At 40.3% G+C, this 13,686-nt stretch overlaps 1 protein-coding gene across 1 annotated transcript; it reads left to right on the forward strand.

The window, feature by feature from the left end:
- Positions 1-77: 77 nt before the first annotated feature.
- SLC7A13 (solute carrier family 7 member 13) lies at positions 78-13,072 on the forward strand. Its single transcript, XM_068933124.1, has 8 exons — positions 78-1,638; positions 2,111-2,213; positions 2,725-2,901; positions 3,832-3,975; positions 4,636-6,642; positions 9,330-9,461; positions 10,647-11,011; positions 11,787-13,072. Exons 5-8 carry the CDS (start codon positions 5,919-5,921, stop codon positions 12,030-12,032), a joined length of 1,467 nt encoding a protein of 488 aa, XP_068789225.1. The 5' UTR covers positions 78-1,638; positions 2,111-2,213; positions 2,725-2,901; positions 3,832-3,975; positions 4,636-5,918; the 3' UTR covers positions 12,033-13,072.
- Positions 13,073-13,686: the final 614 nt, after the last annotated feature.

Consider the following 13,686-nt stretch of genomic DNA (forward strand, 5'->3'; position numbering starts at 1 on the left):
GTGGGTAAAGCGCACGCGCAAAGAGGTGGGGGAGGGGCAGAAAGGCGCATGCGCGGTGCAGCGAGCGGCGCCGCTGCCCTCGCTGCCTGCGGGCGGGGTCGGCGGTTGCCCGCGGCGGCGGCGGCGGCGGCCGACGAGGCTGCGCGGTCGGTTGTCGGGCTCGCTGCTGCTGCTCGGGAGCTGGGCGAGGAGCCAGGAGGCCGGCCTGACACATGAGGGGTTTTGAATTCTTTCCAGGGAGGTGTTTTGGGGCCCTTTTTTTCGAATTGTTGGTGTTAGGAGCTTTACCCAAACCGTAGCGGACGGGTGCGCGCTTGCGCAGGCAGCAGGCCCGGGCGGAGGCCCAGAGCCAGCCTCCTAAGAGCAGCTGTTTTCTGCGCCCTGAAGCCCTAGCAGCGTTTGCACTGGTCGTTTCGGTACCTCCCCGTGGTTCTGCCTGCTGGGGGCTAGTGTGCTGCAGTCAGGGGCTCCCACACCACGTACATGCGTGGCCTGACCCTTGCCATGTCCTAAAAGGCAGGGAAATCCCTTGGGCTCTGGCAGGCCGACGGGGAAGATCTGCTGGTCCCGACTCTAGGGGCTCCCTCCGTGGAGCTTACCTGGACAACAGGGAGACCCTGCGGGTGAGCAGAGGGCAGTGATGAGGCACTGATCTTTACAGAACAGCTGAAATTGCCAAGAGAAGTGTAGTTAAAAGTGAGTTTTGGTTAAGCAAAGTTCAGGAAGACTGGACTGAATGTCCTAACAGGCTTTTTACGTGAGCTAGGAATTGTAGGTGCTTAATAATGTCAGTGTCCTTGATGTATAGTACTCCAGATGTTTCTTCATGAGTTACTCTTCAGGGCACCTCAGCATCACTGTATAAACTTACGGTGCAACACAGAGTATCTGATGGAGAAAATGCAAACCCATCCCTATTTGGAGGAGGAGATTCATCTAACTATCCACCTAGAAGTGGAAAGGGAATCACCTCCCAAGGGCGGTTCATACAGCCAGCCCTGGGATAGGGCAAGTCTCTACCCACCTCACTATTTGCTACAGAGGCAGCCTACTAAAGTCTAGGCACCTACTTTTTAAATGGCTACATTTAGACTGGTGGGTGCTATTTTTTATGATACTCACCAGCCAATGTTTACTGCAGTTTATTGTTAAAAAAGAAGGTTCCACCCTTTTTCTACTGGTTCTTCATATAGGATAACAGGCACTGTATACAGCAGTTCATGCACACACACTCTTATTGATATTTTAACTAAGCGAAGAGACATACGTATGAGTAGTAAACTGCATGGCTAGCCTGCCCAGCTGTAGTTAGGATGAAAGTGCAAACATAGTAGCATGTCACAAAAGAGTGGCTTTCCCCATTTTTTGTGGTTTAGCCATTAGCTATTGCATGGGCTTTCTTTCCTGATCAGTAACAACAGTAGAATGATAACAGCTGCCAAGAAAATGAATAGATCCTTAGGTGTTTTAGTAAAAGGCAGATGCATAATAATTTCAGCCAAGCACCGGGAAAATCTTGCCAAGGCACCTTGCCAAGGCACTAGGCTATCGTGTTTCTGAAGGTGCAGTTCCATTTTTCAAAAAAAACAACAAAAAAAGCAGTTTGTGAATACCCTATGGAGACCAGTGAGGCAGATGGTAAGCTGGTTTCTATCTAATGGGACTTTTGAGAATCCTTGAAGAGCTGTTGAGCAATGCAAGACAAATAAAAAGTGCTTGAGAATGACATATTTCCCACAAAAGCTGACCTAGAGAAGGGGAAAAAAAGGAGGGATATGCATACAATTTGTCATTTTTTTCCCAAGCTGACCTATTTTCTGAAGAAAATTAACTATTACTATTTTCTGTCTAGTAACTCTCTTCAGAACTCTCTTGTGTTCTTCTGCTCCTGTGTCTTTGCTGAATGACAACAGCAGTAAGCCTCTTCAAAGACAATTAACACTTAAAAATATTCATTGAAACTTTGCAAGACAGATTAAGTTCTAATTTTTGTTCCAATGTATCCCCTTAAAGTATTTGGGTTGATGCAGAGTTAAGCCAACATCGTGTTTAAAACGTTATGTAGTAAATTTAAGAAGAAATAAATAACTAAAAATTTTGCATTTTTTAGATACATGGGCTTCTTTCTCATCCATCTAATCAGTGAGTGGATCACAGAAGTGACCCAGCGAGTATGCGGAAAATTCTTACAAGACAGTTTACGTGGAGACAAAGTAAATCCCTTATCAAATTACATTGAAATGCAGTTAATTACAATTGGGAGATGATGCCTATCAATTTTAAGAAGCTAAAATATTCTGCCACTACTTTTCTGTATTGGCTTCTCTGTTAGATCCAGAGAACTAAAGTGATTGAAAAGACAGTCTCGATCAGCATTAAACATTTGACAATGAAGAACTTGACACTGAAGGCTAAAAGATTTTTGAAAGTCTGAAAATTAGAAGGGGAAATCCTAATACTGGAACTAAAAATGCTCTGTTGAAGTTTCATGATAAATCTTAGCTGTTATATAGCACTCTCCTGACCTTATTTTACTGTTAAAGGGAACTCAGTAGTTGGCACTCAAAAAGAAACGTGGTTGTTCCCTCTTGAGTATGAAAATTACAGTACTATGGCACTTCATTTTTATGATGATAAAACTTTTTAGCCTGCTCCAGTTACCGAGTTCTTAGGCCTGTCTTACAAACGTGCAGCTTGTTTTAGTCCTTTATCTTTGTCCTATAGTCAGGAAGGTGAGTCTCTGGATAATGCCATCAGAGTGAATGCGACCAGGTATCCAGGAGAGAGTTGGGTGTGAAGCTGGAGACATTGACGTGTGAAACCTGGCGTAATGCTACAGACTGCGACAATTTATTCTCTTAGCCGCGGGGAGAGATGGACGTGTTACAGAAAGCTTTGAAAGTGAGTATTGTGTGCCTCAGAAGACTCTGCCCTTATATACTATGAAAGAAAGCCGTTTGGATGAAAATTACCTGTTGCTGTTTAACCAGCTGTGTTTCATTGAGTTCCACCCTGGTAATGCCCTAAATCCACCCTAAATTAGTAGGTTAGAGAACTTCCCGTTTTCATTGGATTTGTAAGAATGTTCTCGTTATCTCAGCTCTTGCTTGCCTACTCCTACTCTGGCAACGACACACCAAAATGAAAAGCATATACTTTGCATAAACCTCAAAAACATTTCACTGAAAGTCTAGAAACATTTATCTGAGTTAGGCAGAAAGCACACACAAGAAAGTAATCTCAGCGGGGTTTTTTGAAGTCAGGCAGCTTTGTAAGAAGTAAAAAAACCAAATTGTTCTGCTTCTCAGGCAATTTTGGAAATGCCTGTGTTATACTGGAAATTAACATACTTTCTGATAACAGTGAAACAAATCAGTGGCGCCTGTACTTTAAGCTATTTACTGTAATATATATATATTTTTAAATAGCAATACAGGTCCAGCTGTATGTGACAAAACGCTCAAAAAGTTGGAAGATTGTTGGGTATCAAAAAAAGCGTATACATTCAGGGAGAAGGAGTGTAAGAAAAAACACTGAAATAAAACAGAAAACTATTTATTATAGCCATTTTTTTTTTCCACACAATTTCCACTTCAGGAATACTGGTGAACGAAGACTTTGAATTATGATGAATTAATACACAGTAAATGCATACTTGAATTTAAATAAATATTGCAAGCCATAAAGTGAATAATAGCATTTTAAAGTGCATGCAAAGTTTTATAAATAGAAGCCTGCTCCATTTATAGCTCTATGGAAATTTACTGATGAGATCTGTAGACTCTAGGACTTATTTTTTTCCTTTTTTTTTTTTTTTTTTTTAATTGGGAGGTATATAGTGAGTGCTGCAGTGGTTTGCAGAGGATGGAGGAATTGGGTTAAATGCTGTTCTGGAGCTGTGGATTTTCTTAGTGACTGTGCTCCAGAGTTCTGATGTGATGATGGACACTCATTTTAACCAACTTTTCAGTGTTGGTAAGTAAGGATGGCATTTAGTTGCCTAAAACAGGTGACTAATGTTTTAGATGCCCAATCAAGCCTCTAGCTGCCACTCCAGAAGGGCAGGAGTATCCTGCAGATTTTGTGTCGTATTTGTCAAGATGTGAAGATGTCTTGAGACCCAAGAACAGTTAAAATGGCTTTCATTGCCTGTGTTTGTGCACCTGAATTACTTCTTATTTTTGTCCCATGTTTTTTCCTGGGTGGTGCTGAACCTGAACCCCTAGCCCCTTTTCCTAGGTGCCCAACCTGATTTGAAGAAAAGCTCAATATGCTCAGCTACAGTGGGAGTCAATGGAGTCCCAGCTAGCCACAAGGAACAAAGGTTCTTCCTCTGGCTTCTCTAGTTGTGCCCTCTCAGTTTCGGTTTGTCTGCCTGTTTTGGGGTAGTAGTCTGTGATTCTTACCTCAGGCCCACTGTGAACTGTTATGATTTAGTAGGTCTGACTGTTTTTTGACATTTGGCAATTTTTTTTTTTCCTCTGGACATCTGTAGTTAGTCATGACCAAACTGACAGACAGAATAAAAAAAGACACTTAATATTGTTTAAACAACTGGAAGAAGTCATTGAAAAATTTATTAAAAAGGACCCAGTCTATACATATGCCTGTCTTACCTGAACATCTTTTTCCTAGTGGCATACTACACAAACCTAATTTTTCGGACTGATTTATTTAGTCCTTGAGTGACGATCCAGCTCTTCAGGACCAGTCTGTACCACTGTGTCTTCGAGGTGGGCTTGCTGAGAGCTGTGAGTTCTTTTGCCTCACTGCATTACTGAGCTTTGACCTTCTTGACAAAACGGGCTCCACAGCTTGACGGGCAAAAAAACTTTGCAGCTAACAGTTTGGGCATTGTCCCTTAATAACGTTTAAAGTATGTGCTGAGCCATAGCTTCTTTTTCAGCCAGTTTTCCTCTTTCTGCCTGTTTTTCTCTACATCTCCTGAAAATAATACATTTCTTGGGGTAAACATCTATGCCAATGCTATATGCACATGTGATTGAAGAGAAGCTCCTTTGCCATACTTTCAGTATAAAACATACTACAGAATGTTAAATACTTAGGAAAATCAGTTGGCTGCACCTTAGAAGGCACACCCCAACCTAGTGGGCATTTTCAACCTTAATGTTTCTGTTCCACAGCCCCCCAGTATACAGTGGAAGTGATAATACAGCCCCATCCCATTGCAGGAGTGCTTGAGGATTAGTAACTGCTTATGAAGCACTTGGATGCTACTATAATGATGAGCGCTGTAGAACAACTAGAGGTCAACGTAACTGTCTTGCTAGACCAATGTTAGATGAGTAAATTATAAACAAGCTTCAGTGTATACATTGACTAGTGGGGATTCGGCAAAATGTATTAGTGTCCGCTAGTGTCCCTGTCCATTTAATATACTGACTGTGGAAAAATAGTACCTGACTATTCAACTAAAGCCCTTGTCACAATCAATAACAGAAGGCGGGCTGACTTTTTCTTAATGCTTGCCACACCCTCGCCCTTTCCCTAGCTCTAATGCAGAGGTAACATATGTCCACCTCACAGGGTTGTCTTCAGAGACAAAAATATTTTGTAATCATTTGGTGAAAATCACCAAAGAAATGTAAAGCATTTAAGCATTATTTTTATGCCAGTTTCTTTAAAAAAGTCCCCAGACCTTAAAAATTTGCGAAGTACATATTAAACCAACATTTATATGAGTTGCCAACGTTGCTGGAAGTATTTGGTTAATCATCTTCACGCACAAGACATCAAAACCCAAAGTATGCTCTCTTTTCTGAATGATTAAGCCAGGCTTCCCGGAACATTTCACTAGCGAGCAGGGTCATGACAATCTTTTTAACAACAAAGTGAATGGGAAATACATGTAGTCCAGTCTTAGAAGTCATATAATCAGCTGTGAAAAAACAGAAAAAATGGGAAAAGGAAAGAGTGACCATCCCAAAGATGTGAAAAGAAAAGAAAAGGCGAAGATGCAACTCAAAAGAAATATAGGTTATTTTGATGGGGTAAGTTTTATTATAGGATCTATAGTAGGGGCAGGGATCTTTGTGTCTCCCACAGGAGTGTTAAAACACTCCTTGCTTAATGTCGGTGTTGCGCTTACGATCTGGACTGCCTCTGGGCTAGTTTCTCTGATGGGTTCCCTCTGCTATGCCGAGCTTGGAACCGCTCTGCCGTTTTCTGGAGGCGAATACAGCCATATTAAAAGAGGCCTTGGATCCCTGCCAGCCTTCATGTTCATCTGGACGTCCATGTTTACTAAGCCGGCATCGAATGCCGCTCGAGCTTTGCTGTTTGCTGAATACGCCACCCAGCCTTTCTATGGCGTGTGCCCCGCGCCTCAAGTGCTGAAGAAATGCTTGGCCTTGGCAGCTCTCTGGTCCCTGGGGATTTTGAACGGGTGCAGCGTCAGAATGGCTGCGTGGGTGCAGACGGTTTTCACTGTGCTCAAGATGATGGCACTGTCTGTCATTGCCATCGGCGGCCTAGTTCTCCTCCTGGGAGGCAGAAAGGAGCATCTGGCAAGATTCGAGGACGCGTTCAGTTCGGAGATTCCCAATGCGTCACAGATTGCCGAAGCCTTCTTCCAAGGGTTATATGCCTATGGTGGCTGGTGGTCCCTCAATTACATGGCAGGTATCTCACTCCTTTTCTTTAGAAATTGTTCTGCAGTCGTGCTTACATTCCTCAACGTGTGTTAGTAGAACTTGTCTCTCAATCAAAATGGAAGAGTCTGTAAAGATTTAAATTTTATAAAGCATGTTATTCAGAAGTTTTGTTTGTTTGGGTTGATGAAAGAGGAATTGTTCTTCTCTATAGAGCTTTCTTCTTTCACGTGCAGTCTCCAGAATCAGACTGATATTTAAACAATAATACAAGAAAATTAATTTTTTTTAAAATCTCACATGTAAATAGAACGTTGCATATCTTAAAAGAATTCAGTTGTCTCTCTCAATGTGAATTGCCTTTCTGCCAAAGAATGCTTGTATTAAAAAGTCTCTGCCAAACCATGTGTACAGTAAGAACCAAACCCATAAAAATAATTAACTGATAAATTTGTATTTAGATACCTATACCCTCTCTGAAGTTATCCAGTTGACTTTTACATGGACACTTCACTTTGAATTGTATTAAAGTTTAGCAATTCCAAGGGATATATTGGATGGTTTGTCAGTAATCAGTTCCTTGGGAAAATACAGTTTTGCAGAGAGGATAGAGAAAAATGTAAGGAAAGTAATATAAATGCTTTTATGTAACTTATACTCAATTTTAAACATTCAAAACGTTTTTGAGTGTTCATTTCCTTATCCTGTTTTATACCTGATGACACTTACGACAGTAGTAAGTAGAGCAACCACGATTACAGCGTTTCATGACAGCTGCAAAGAGGTAATGTTTACAATGTTAGCTATGCACTGCACAATGAGTTAAATGAATAGTGTTTTACAGTATCACTAGTTTTGAAGAATTAAGTGGTAAGCTAATGGATATTGCTCTTATATCTTTAGCCTTATTGGCTTCTTTAGCCTTTCTGGCTTCTATCCCATGTCAAACATTAAATAGACCAATATACCAAAACAAAGTTCAGTGGTGAGAAGAAGGTGAAAATTGGGTTAATGTTTAAAGAAATGACTGTTGTTATTAAATTAAAGTTATTCTTGCTTTGGGAATATGCTGAAATTTAAAAAGTGATATGAATCAGAAAAATACAAATTTGAAATATTAGGATTTTCTTAAAGCAAGCATTTGGCTTTGTAACCTCCCTAAAATGCAGAATTATTCATAAAATACTATTTTATTTTCTGTTAACAGTAGTAATAAATACAGTACTTTAGGCAGCACAGCTGTTTAGACAGATGCAACTTACGTAATAGATGTCTTTTGCACTGAATTTCCTATTTTTTAACAATGGCTTTCATTCCTGCGAGCTTAAGCTAAAGAATCAGGTGCCAGCTGGATGGCAGGGCTGTAACTAGCAGCAAAACGGAGAGATGAGTTTAGATCGGCAGTTCTAGTGATTATGTCTTTCTGTGCTCACAATTGCCAAATGCCTTTCTTACATTTTAAACAAATCCCAAATCCTCTGCTAGACTGCCTCTGAACGTCCCTGTTGTGCTCACGCAGCCACTGTGGCTCTGTACACTGCACCCTGCTGGCCAGGGTTAAAGCTGACGTTCTGGCCGGGAGACAGCAATGATAACTGAGGGAGGAAAAAGGATCCTCCTACCACCTAGCTTAAGTGAATCACATTCCTGTTTGACTTTTCACTTCTCCCTCCCTTTGTGAGTTATCCGTTTGTAATGTTTACGAGTACCTTTTGTAACGCTTAGGGAGACTGGAAAGGGAGCGGGAGAGGGGGGGAAAGAACAAAGGAGTGAAAGAGAAGAAATCGACCCGTTTTCCCCAATCCTTTTGGACTGAGGTGAGGATCAAGTATTAGAGTTCCGGAAAGTCTGTATCTGTAAAGCCTCTCCATGACGCTATCTATGTGCAACTCCTGCCAGAAATGAGGCTGGATGCATTTTAAGATGTTGCTGTCCATAGAAATCAACTCCATCTTTTGCTGGGTTTATCACATCATTTGTTAGGAACATGTGCCAGTGTTTCAGTTGTTCAAATGTGAAGTTTGGAGTTATTTTTTTATTCTGATAAGGGTAGTTTTAAGCTAAGATTTAGGACCTTTATAACCTTAGTGCCAGGTTTAGCACTAAGCAGTTTTCTTCTGCCAGCTTTGCCCCAGCAAAGGGAATCAAGAGCAGAACCTAGCTGGGAATGGTGCCCTTTATAATCACTGCATTACTTCTCTTCTGTCAGTGCTCTCCTGTTATATTTCCTGTACTCCCTGAAATAACAGCAATGTTGCGTATAGGAATAGGAAACTGATCATAAAGTCTCAAATCAGGACTCATGAGGTGAGGTAAGAAAAAACAAACTAATTTTAGAGTCTCACGTTCAATCTTGTGATGTAAAAGTAGGGTTACTTGAAAATTTCTTGTCAAACCTTTTCCTAATGTAGTCAGATTTTTTGATTAATCACGTCAGAGAAAACTTTGCCCCTACCTATCCCTTCTCCCAAGATACCTGATAGCTGAAAAATAGCTAAATAAGAAAAAGAAGATTTTAAACTTAAATTTTTTTTGGTTTATGCTTCTTTGATACTAAACTATTTGAGAATCACTGTGCGACCTCACAGGCAATGTAGTTTGGCAGCTGTGATTATGATTTGGGGCGTGACTTCTGCGCCAGTCTTGTCAAGCTCTGTGTCAATTCAACATGGAAACATGCTTGCTTTATTAAATTTCCTTTTAAATTGTATTTTTCAGAGGAGATGAAAAACCCTAGTAGAAATATCCCTTTAACTGTGATGACTGCGGTTCCTGCAGTAATTGTATTTTATTTACTGGTAAATGTCTCATATCTGACTGTCCTCACACCTAAGGAAATTGTCTCCTCAGGTATGGATTTTATTTTCTTCTTACTAAAAAGGGGTGGTTCATTAGCATACCTGTCTGATGCCAGCTTACGGGGTAACTTGTGCTTACCTAACATCACAGTCGGGAAGTTTGGGTTTCACTATAAGATTTAACAGAGAACCCTTGCTGAATCCTACCTTATGGCAAGAGTTGGACTGGATATACACAGACAGTGTAGCATATTGAAAATGCTGGCTTAAACCTATAGCGTCCAAAGAGAAATCAGAAGTATATTAAAACCTGCAAGATCAGGCGGAGATCAGGATTGTGCTTAGTATAGATTAGGCCTCTGTTTTCCTGTAGTTTTAATCCTTTATCCTCCTTTCTTCCCACCTTCACGGTGCTTTAGGCTAAAGTCATTATTATGTAGGAGATGGACAAGTCTGCCATGATAAGCAATATCGAAAAGGCTGTAGACCCCAAATTGTAGCCCTTTTGGGGTGTGTTATTCATGATAAATACCCTCATATTGCTGCAGTTCTTGTACATTCACTACCTTTCCCCCCCCCCCCTTTAATTAGCTTCCTGTGCTGCGCAGATAACTGCAAGGCCTATGTTCCTCATGGCATTTGGTTATAGGCCCATTAAGTAGTAGTCCTCACTACAATATGGGCCAGTTTCTAAGAAATACTGAGAATCTTTTGTTCAGAAATAGTCTTTCATATTTTCTAGTTCCATCCACAACAAAAACGCCATTAATAATACATTTGCTGACCTGTCTCTGCATGTACATGCAGTCATTTTGGCAGTTTCCTCATAACAATAGATCATGTCACTGCTATGATCGTGCAGGGAACTAATGTGTTCATTTTCTTTCCCCAGATGGCCTTGCCGGGTGTGTACATTTATGATTCATGACAGTACATTGTGGCCATGCTGTTTGCCCCCACTGGGCATTTCCATTACCTTGGGACAGGCCAGAGCCGGCTTACCCAGCTCGCTCTGGCGGGCAGCACTCCTTCTTGCTATCCTCTCCCAGGGAATTTTTAACTCCTGAATAACATATTCTTAAGATTAGATTAGTCACTTTTGATTATTGTAACAAAAAACGGGCTTTGCTGGTAAATGATAAAGACTTGATATTTGTTAAGTTTCTTCTCTGTTGAGTCTGTTGCCAATTCAGAGCACGGTACCTACACTCCTTACTAACGCTTTGTTTTCTTGCAGTTGCTGTGGCAGTCACTTGGGCTGATCGAGTGATCCCCTCTGTCGCCTGGATCATTCCTCTGTCTGTTGCTGTCTCAATATTTGGTGCCCTCAACAGCAGCATGTTCGCATTAGGTCGATTAAGCTATGCTGGCAGTCAGTCAGGACACTTACCTATTTTAATATCCATGCTTAATGTCCACTCCTGTACTCCAGCACCAGCCATGATTTTTTCAACCGCCATTGCATCCATTTTTATTATCCCCTCTGACCTTATTATGTTAACAAATTACTTTGGATTTTCTGCCTGGCTTATGATTGGACTGACTTGTGCAAGCCTGATTGTACTTCGATACCGGGAACCTAATCTACATCGGCCATACAAAGTAAATGGAAATAAGTTTTTAAATATTTTCACATATTTTTTTAGTCATGGGTAGCACCCAAAAGTTACAGAACAAGTGCAGTGTTCTGTACTTGTGTTGTGATTGTGCAGTGATAGCAGCAATCATAAATTGATAATCACCAAAGACATAAAACCAATAATCACATTGTTTGAAGTCTTATTCATAGTCTGGAATAGCTTTGCTTGTACACTGTGCAAAGAGGGGACAAAAACAAATGGTCCCTGCTCCAGAGAGCTTAAAACTGAAAACAAGAGATGGATTTAGACAGAAGGGGGGGGAGATATACAAACAAGGCGAAACAGGAATACGTAACAGTGTGACAGGCTGGCAGTTCCTGGTAGACTTTGCCATGTCTGTGTCTACCACCTGACGCAACCACAGGCACTGACAGGTACAATTTCATCGAAATTTAGCTGTCGGAAAGACGGGTTGGAAGTGTATGCTAATCGTCTAGGCTGCTTCTAGGCGCGTAAGCTTGAGCTTCTTATAGGTGCCCATATTAACATATGTGGATGAATAACTTCCAGTGGGTGTCTGTCTCTTCCCCATGATAACAGAAGGAGCCTACAAGTATTTTAGAAAAGATACCTATCTTAAGACAATTTTAGGTTGGATGAATCTCATCCGGGGTGAGATTGCAGCAATGTGAGAAATTATAGTGTAGTAGAGGGTGTGTTATTACTCTTATAAATGATACGTAAAATCGCAGTTGATCAGATTACTTCCTCAAGCAGTTTTTTTCCTTCTTTTGCAGGTGTTTCTACCAGTTCCATTTATGATGGTGGCAATGTCTTTCTTCTTAGTTTTAGCTCCTATGGTCTGGTCTCCAAAGCTGCATTATGTTTATGCTTTCCTGTTTATGCTAGGCAGTCTCATTGTTTATTTACCTTTTATATATTTTAAATTGCATTTTGCATTTGTTGATAAAATTACTTGCTACTTACAGTTACTGTTGGAAGTTTCTCCTGCTGATGGATCTGCTGACAGCAAATATGAATAATGGCAAATGTTTAATCCCTGTACAACTAACAGCCAACAGAGGGTTTTCTTTAACTAAGGTTGTTGAAGACACAAATTACATGTTAGGTGTCAGTTGTGCATGTGCCTCTGTGCGTGTGTGTGTGTGTGTGTATTTCTATGCATATATATTTATGCAAACATCTAGCTTCCTGAATTTATATATATATGTGTGTGTGCATATATATCTGTATATATACACATACTTTAAGCTTGTACTTAAGTGCATATACATTAAGCTCTGAAGTACTTAACTGCATATATATGTGTACATATATACACATACTTAAGTTTATAAAGTGCAAACAATCCTCTTCTTCAAACTGGTAAAGTCTGTAAAATGCTCCCTCTTGCTCCTGAAACCAGGATTACAGTTGTATATCTATTACATACATATTTACATTGTTTATCTAACAGAACTAAGACTAAATTACAGTACAAATATTTGTCAATATTATTATATAATTATATTATTATTATATAAATAATAAGTAAATGCATACTTGTCAGCATCATTATATAAATATACTTTGGTCTCCTGACTAAGCTTTTCCAATTATTTTTAGTTGTTAGTAATTTCTTTATTAGATCTTCTGAGTTGAAAGGTCTAATTAGTTCGGTTCATCTGCTATCTTTTTTGCCTGAATTTACTTTGAACAGAAAGCTTTGAAGAGCATTGAAATCTTGACTGAGACCTTTATTAATCCCAAGAAAAGCATATAAGGTGTGTATGCCTTAACTATTTTAGAATAACACACGCTAACAGAGAGAGTAAAATCTTTCTAAATATCAAATAAGGAAATGAGAATTATTTCTGCCCTTTGTCACACTGATAAAACTCAAGACATCTTTAGAAAATGTCAATAAATTGTTTAAATCTAATTAAGCATTACTATTACAATATTGCTTACTTTGTTTTATGTTTTGCTGAGAAATGTGAGATTTTTTTTTAGACCCTTCCCTTCCCTTTTTATTTTGTTTATGAAACTAAGATAATAAATTCTTGCCTGTTTCATCCGATAATGATGATTGATAATTGAGGCCAATTCAGTCCACTGAATATTTATATTCAAAAACAAAGAACAATTACACAGGAAACATCACAGCCTTAGATGGTTAATCTATTAATATATGTTGTTATTGTGTGTAGAGCGGTTTTTCAAATCTAGGCCATGCTCACCGGTGCAACCACTAGATGGCTCTAGGCTAACATCTCTCTTACAACATGGTGTGCTGGGTTACGGCAGGTTGTATTAGTGAGTTGTATTAGTGATGTCTAGCTGCTTCGCAGCCAGTAGCTACCCACGGTTAGCACAGGTGAGGTAAGGAGGTAGTTCTGGTAGATTCTGGGCCCTTAGGATACAAGTTCAGTCCCGCCTGGGCGTCCAGCAGCTGTGTGTTCAGCAGCTTCACATCAGCGACCACTCTGTGCGGTTCCTGGGGCTCCCCGTGCAGTTGGGAGTGTAAACCCTTTCTTAAACGTATCCTGTTTAACCCCTCCTGAACCTTGAGCATATCTCTGTGGCTGGTATCCAACCCTCCGTTTCCTGCCTTGCGGTCACACAGGGCACCCAAGCTGGTCACTGAAAGCCTTAACCCTGGCAACTGCAGTTGCTTCACTGAAATTTTGTTGGTGA

Source organism: Struthio camelus, chromosome 2 (assembly GCF_040807025.1).
Source record: "Struthio camelus isolate bStrCam1 chromosome 2, bStrCam1.hap1, whole genome shotgun sequence".
In the NCBI taxonomy this organism is placed as follows: Eukaryota; Metazoa; Chordata; class Aves; order Struthioniformes; family Struthionidae; genus Struthio; species Struthio camelus.

Coding starts and splice junctions, on each gene's coding strand:
- SLC7A13 (XM_068933124.1), top strand. CDS start 5,919: ATGGGAAAAGGAAAGAGTGACCATCCCAAAGATGTGAAAAGAAAAGAA. Junction 6,643..9,329: donor GTCCCTCAATTACATGGCAG/GTATCTCACTCC, acceptor TGTATTTTTCAG/AGGAGATGAAAAACCCTAGT. Junction 11,012..11,786: donor ATCTACATCGGCCATACAAA/GTAAATGGAAAT, acceptor CTTCTTTTGCAG/GTGTTTCTACCAGTTCCATT.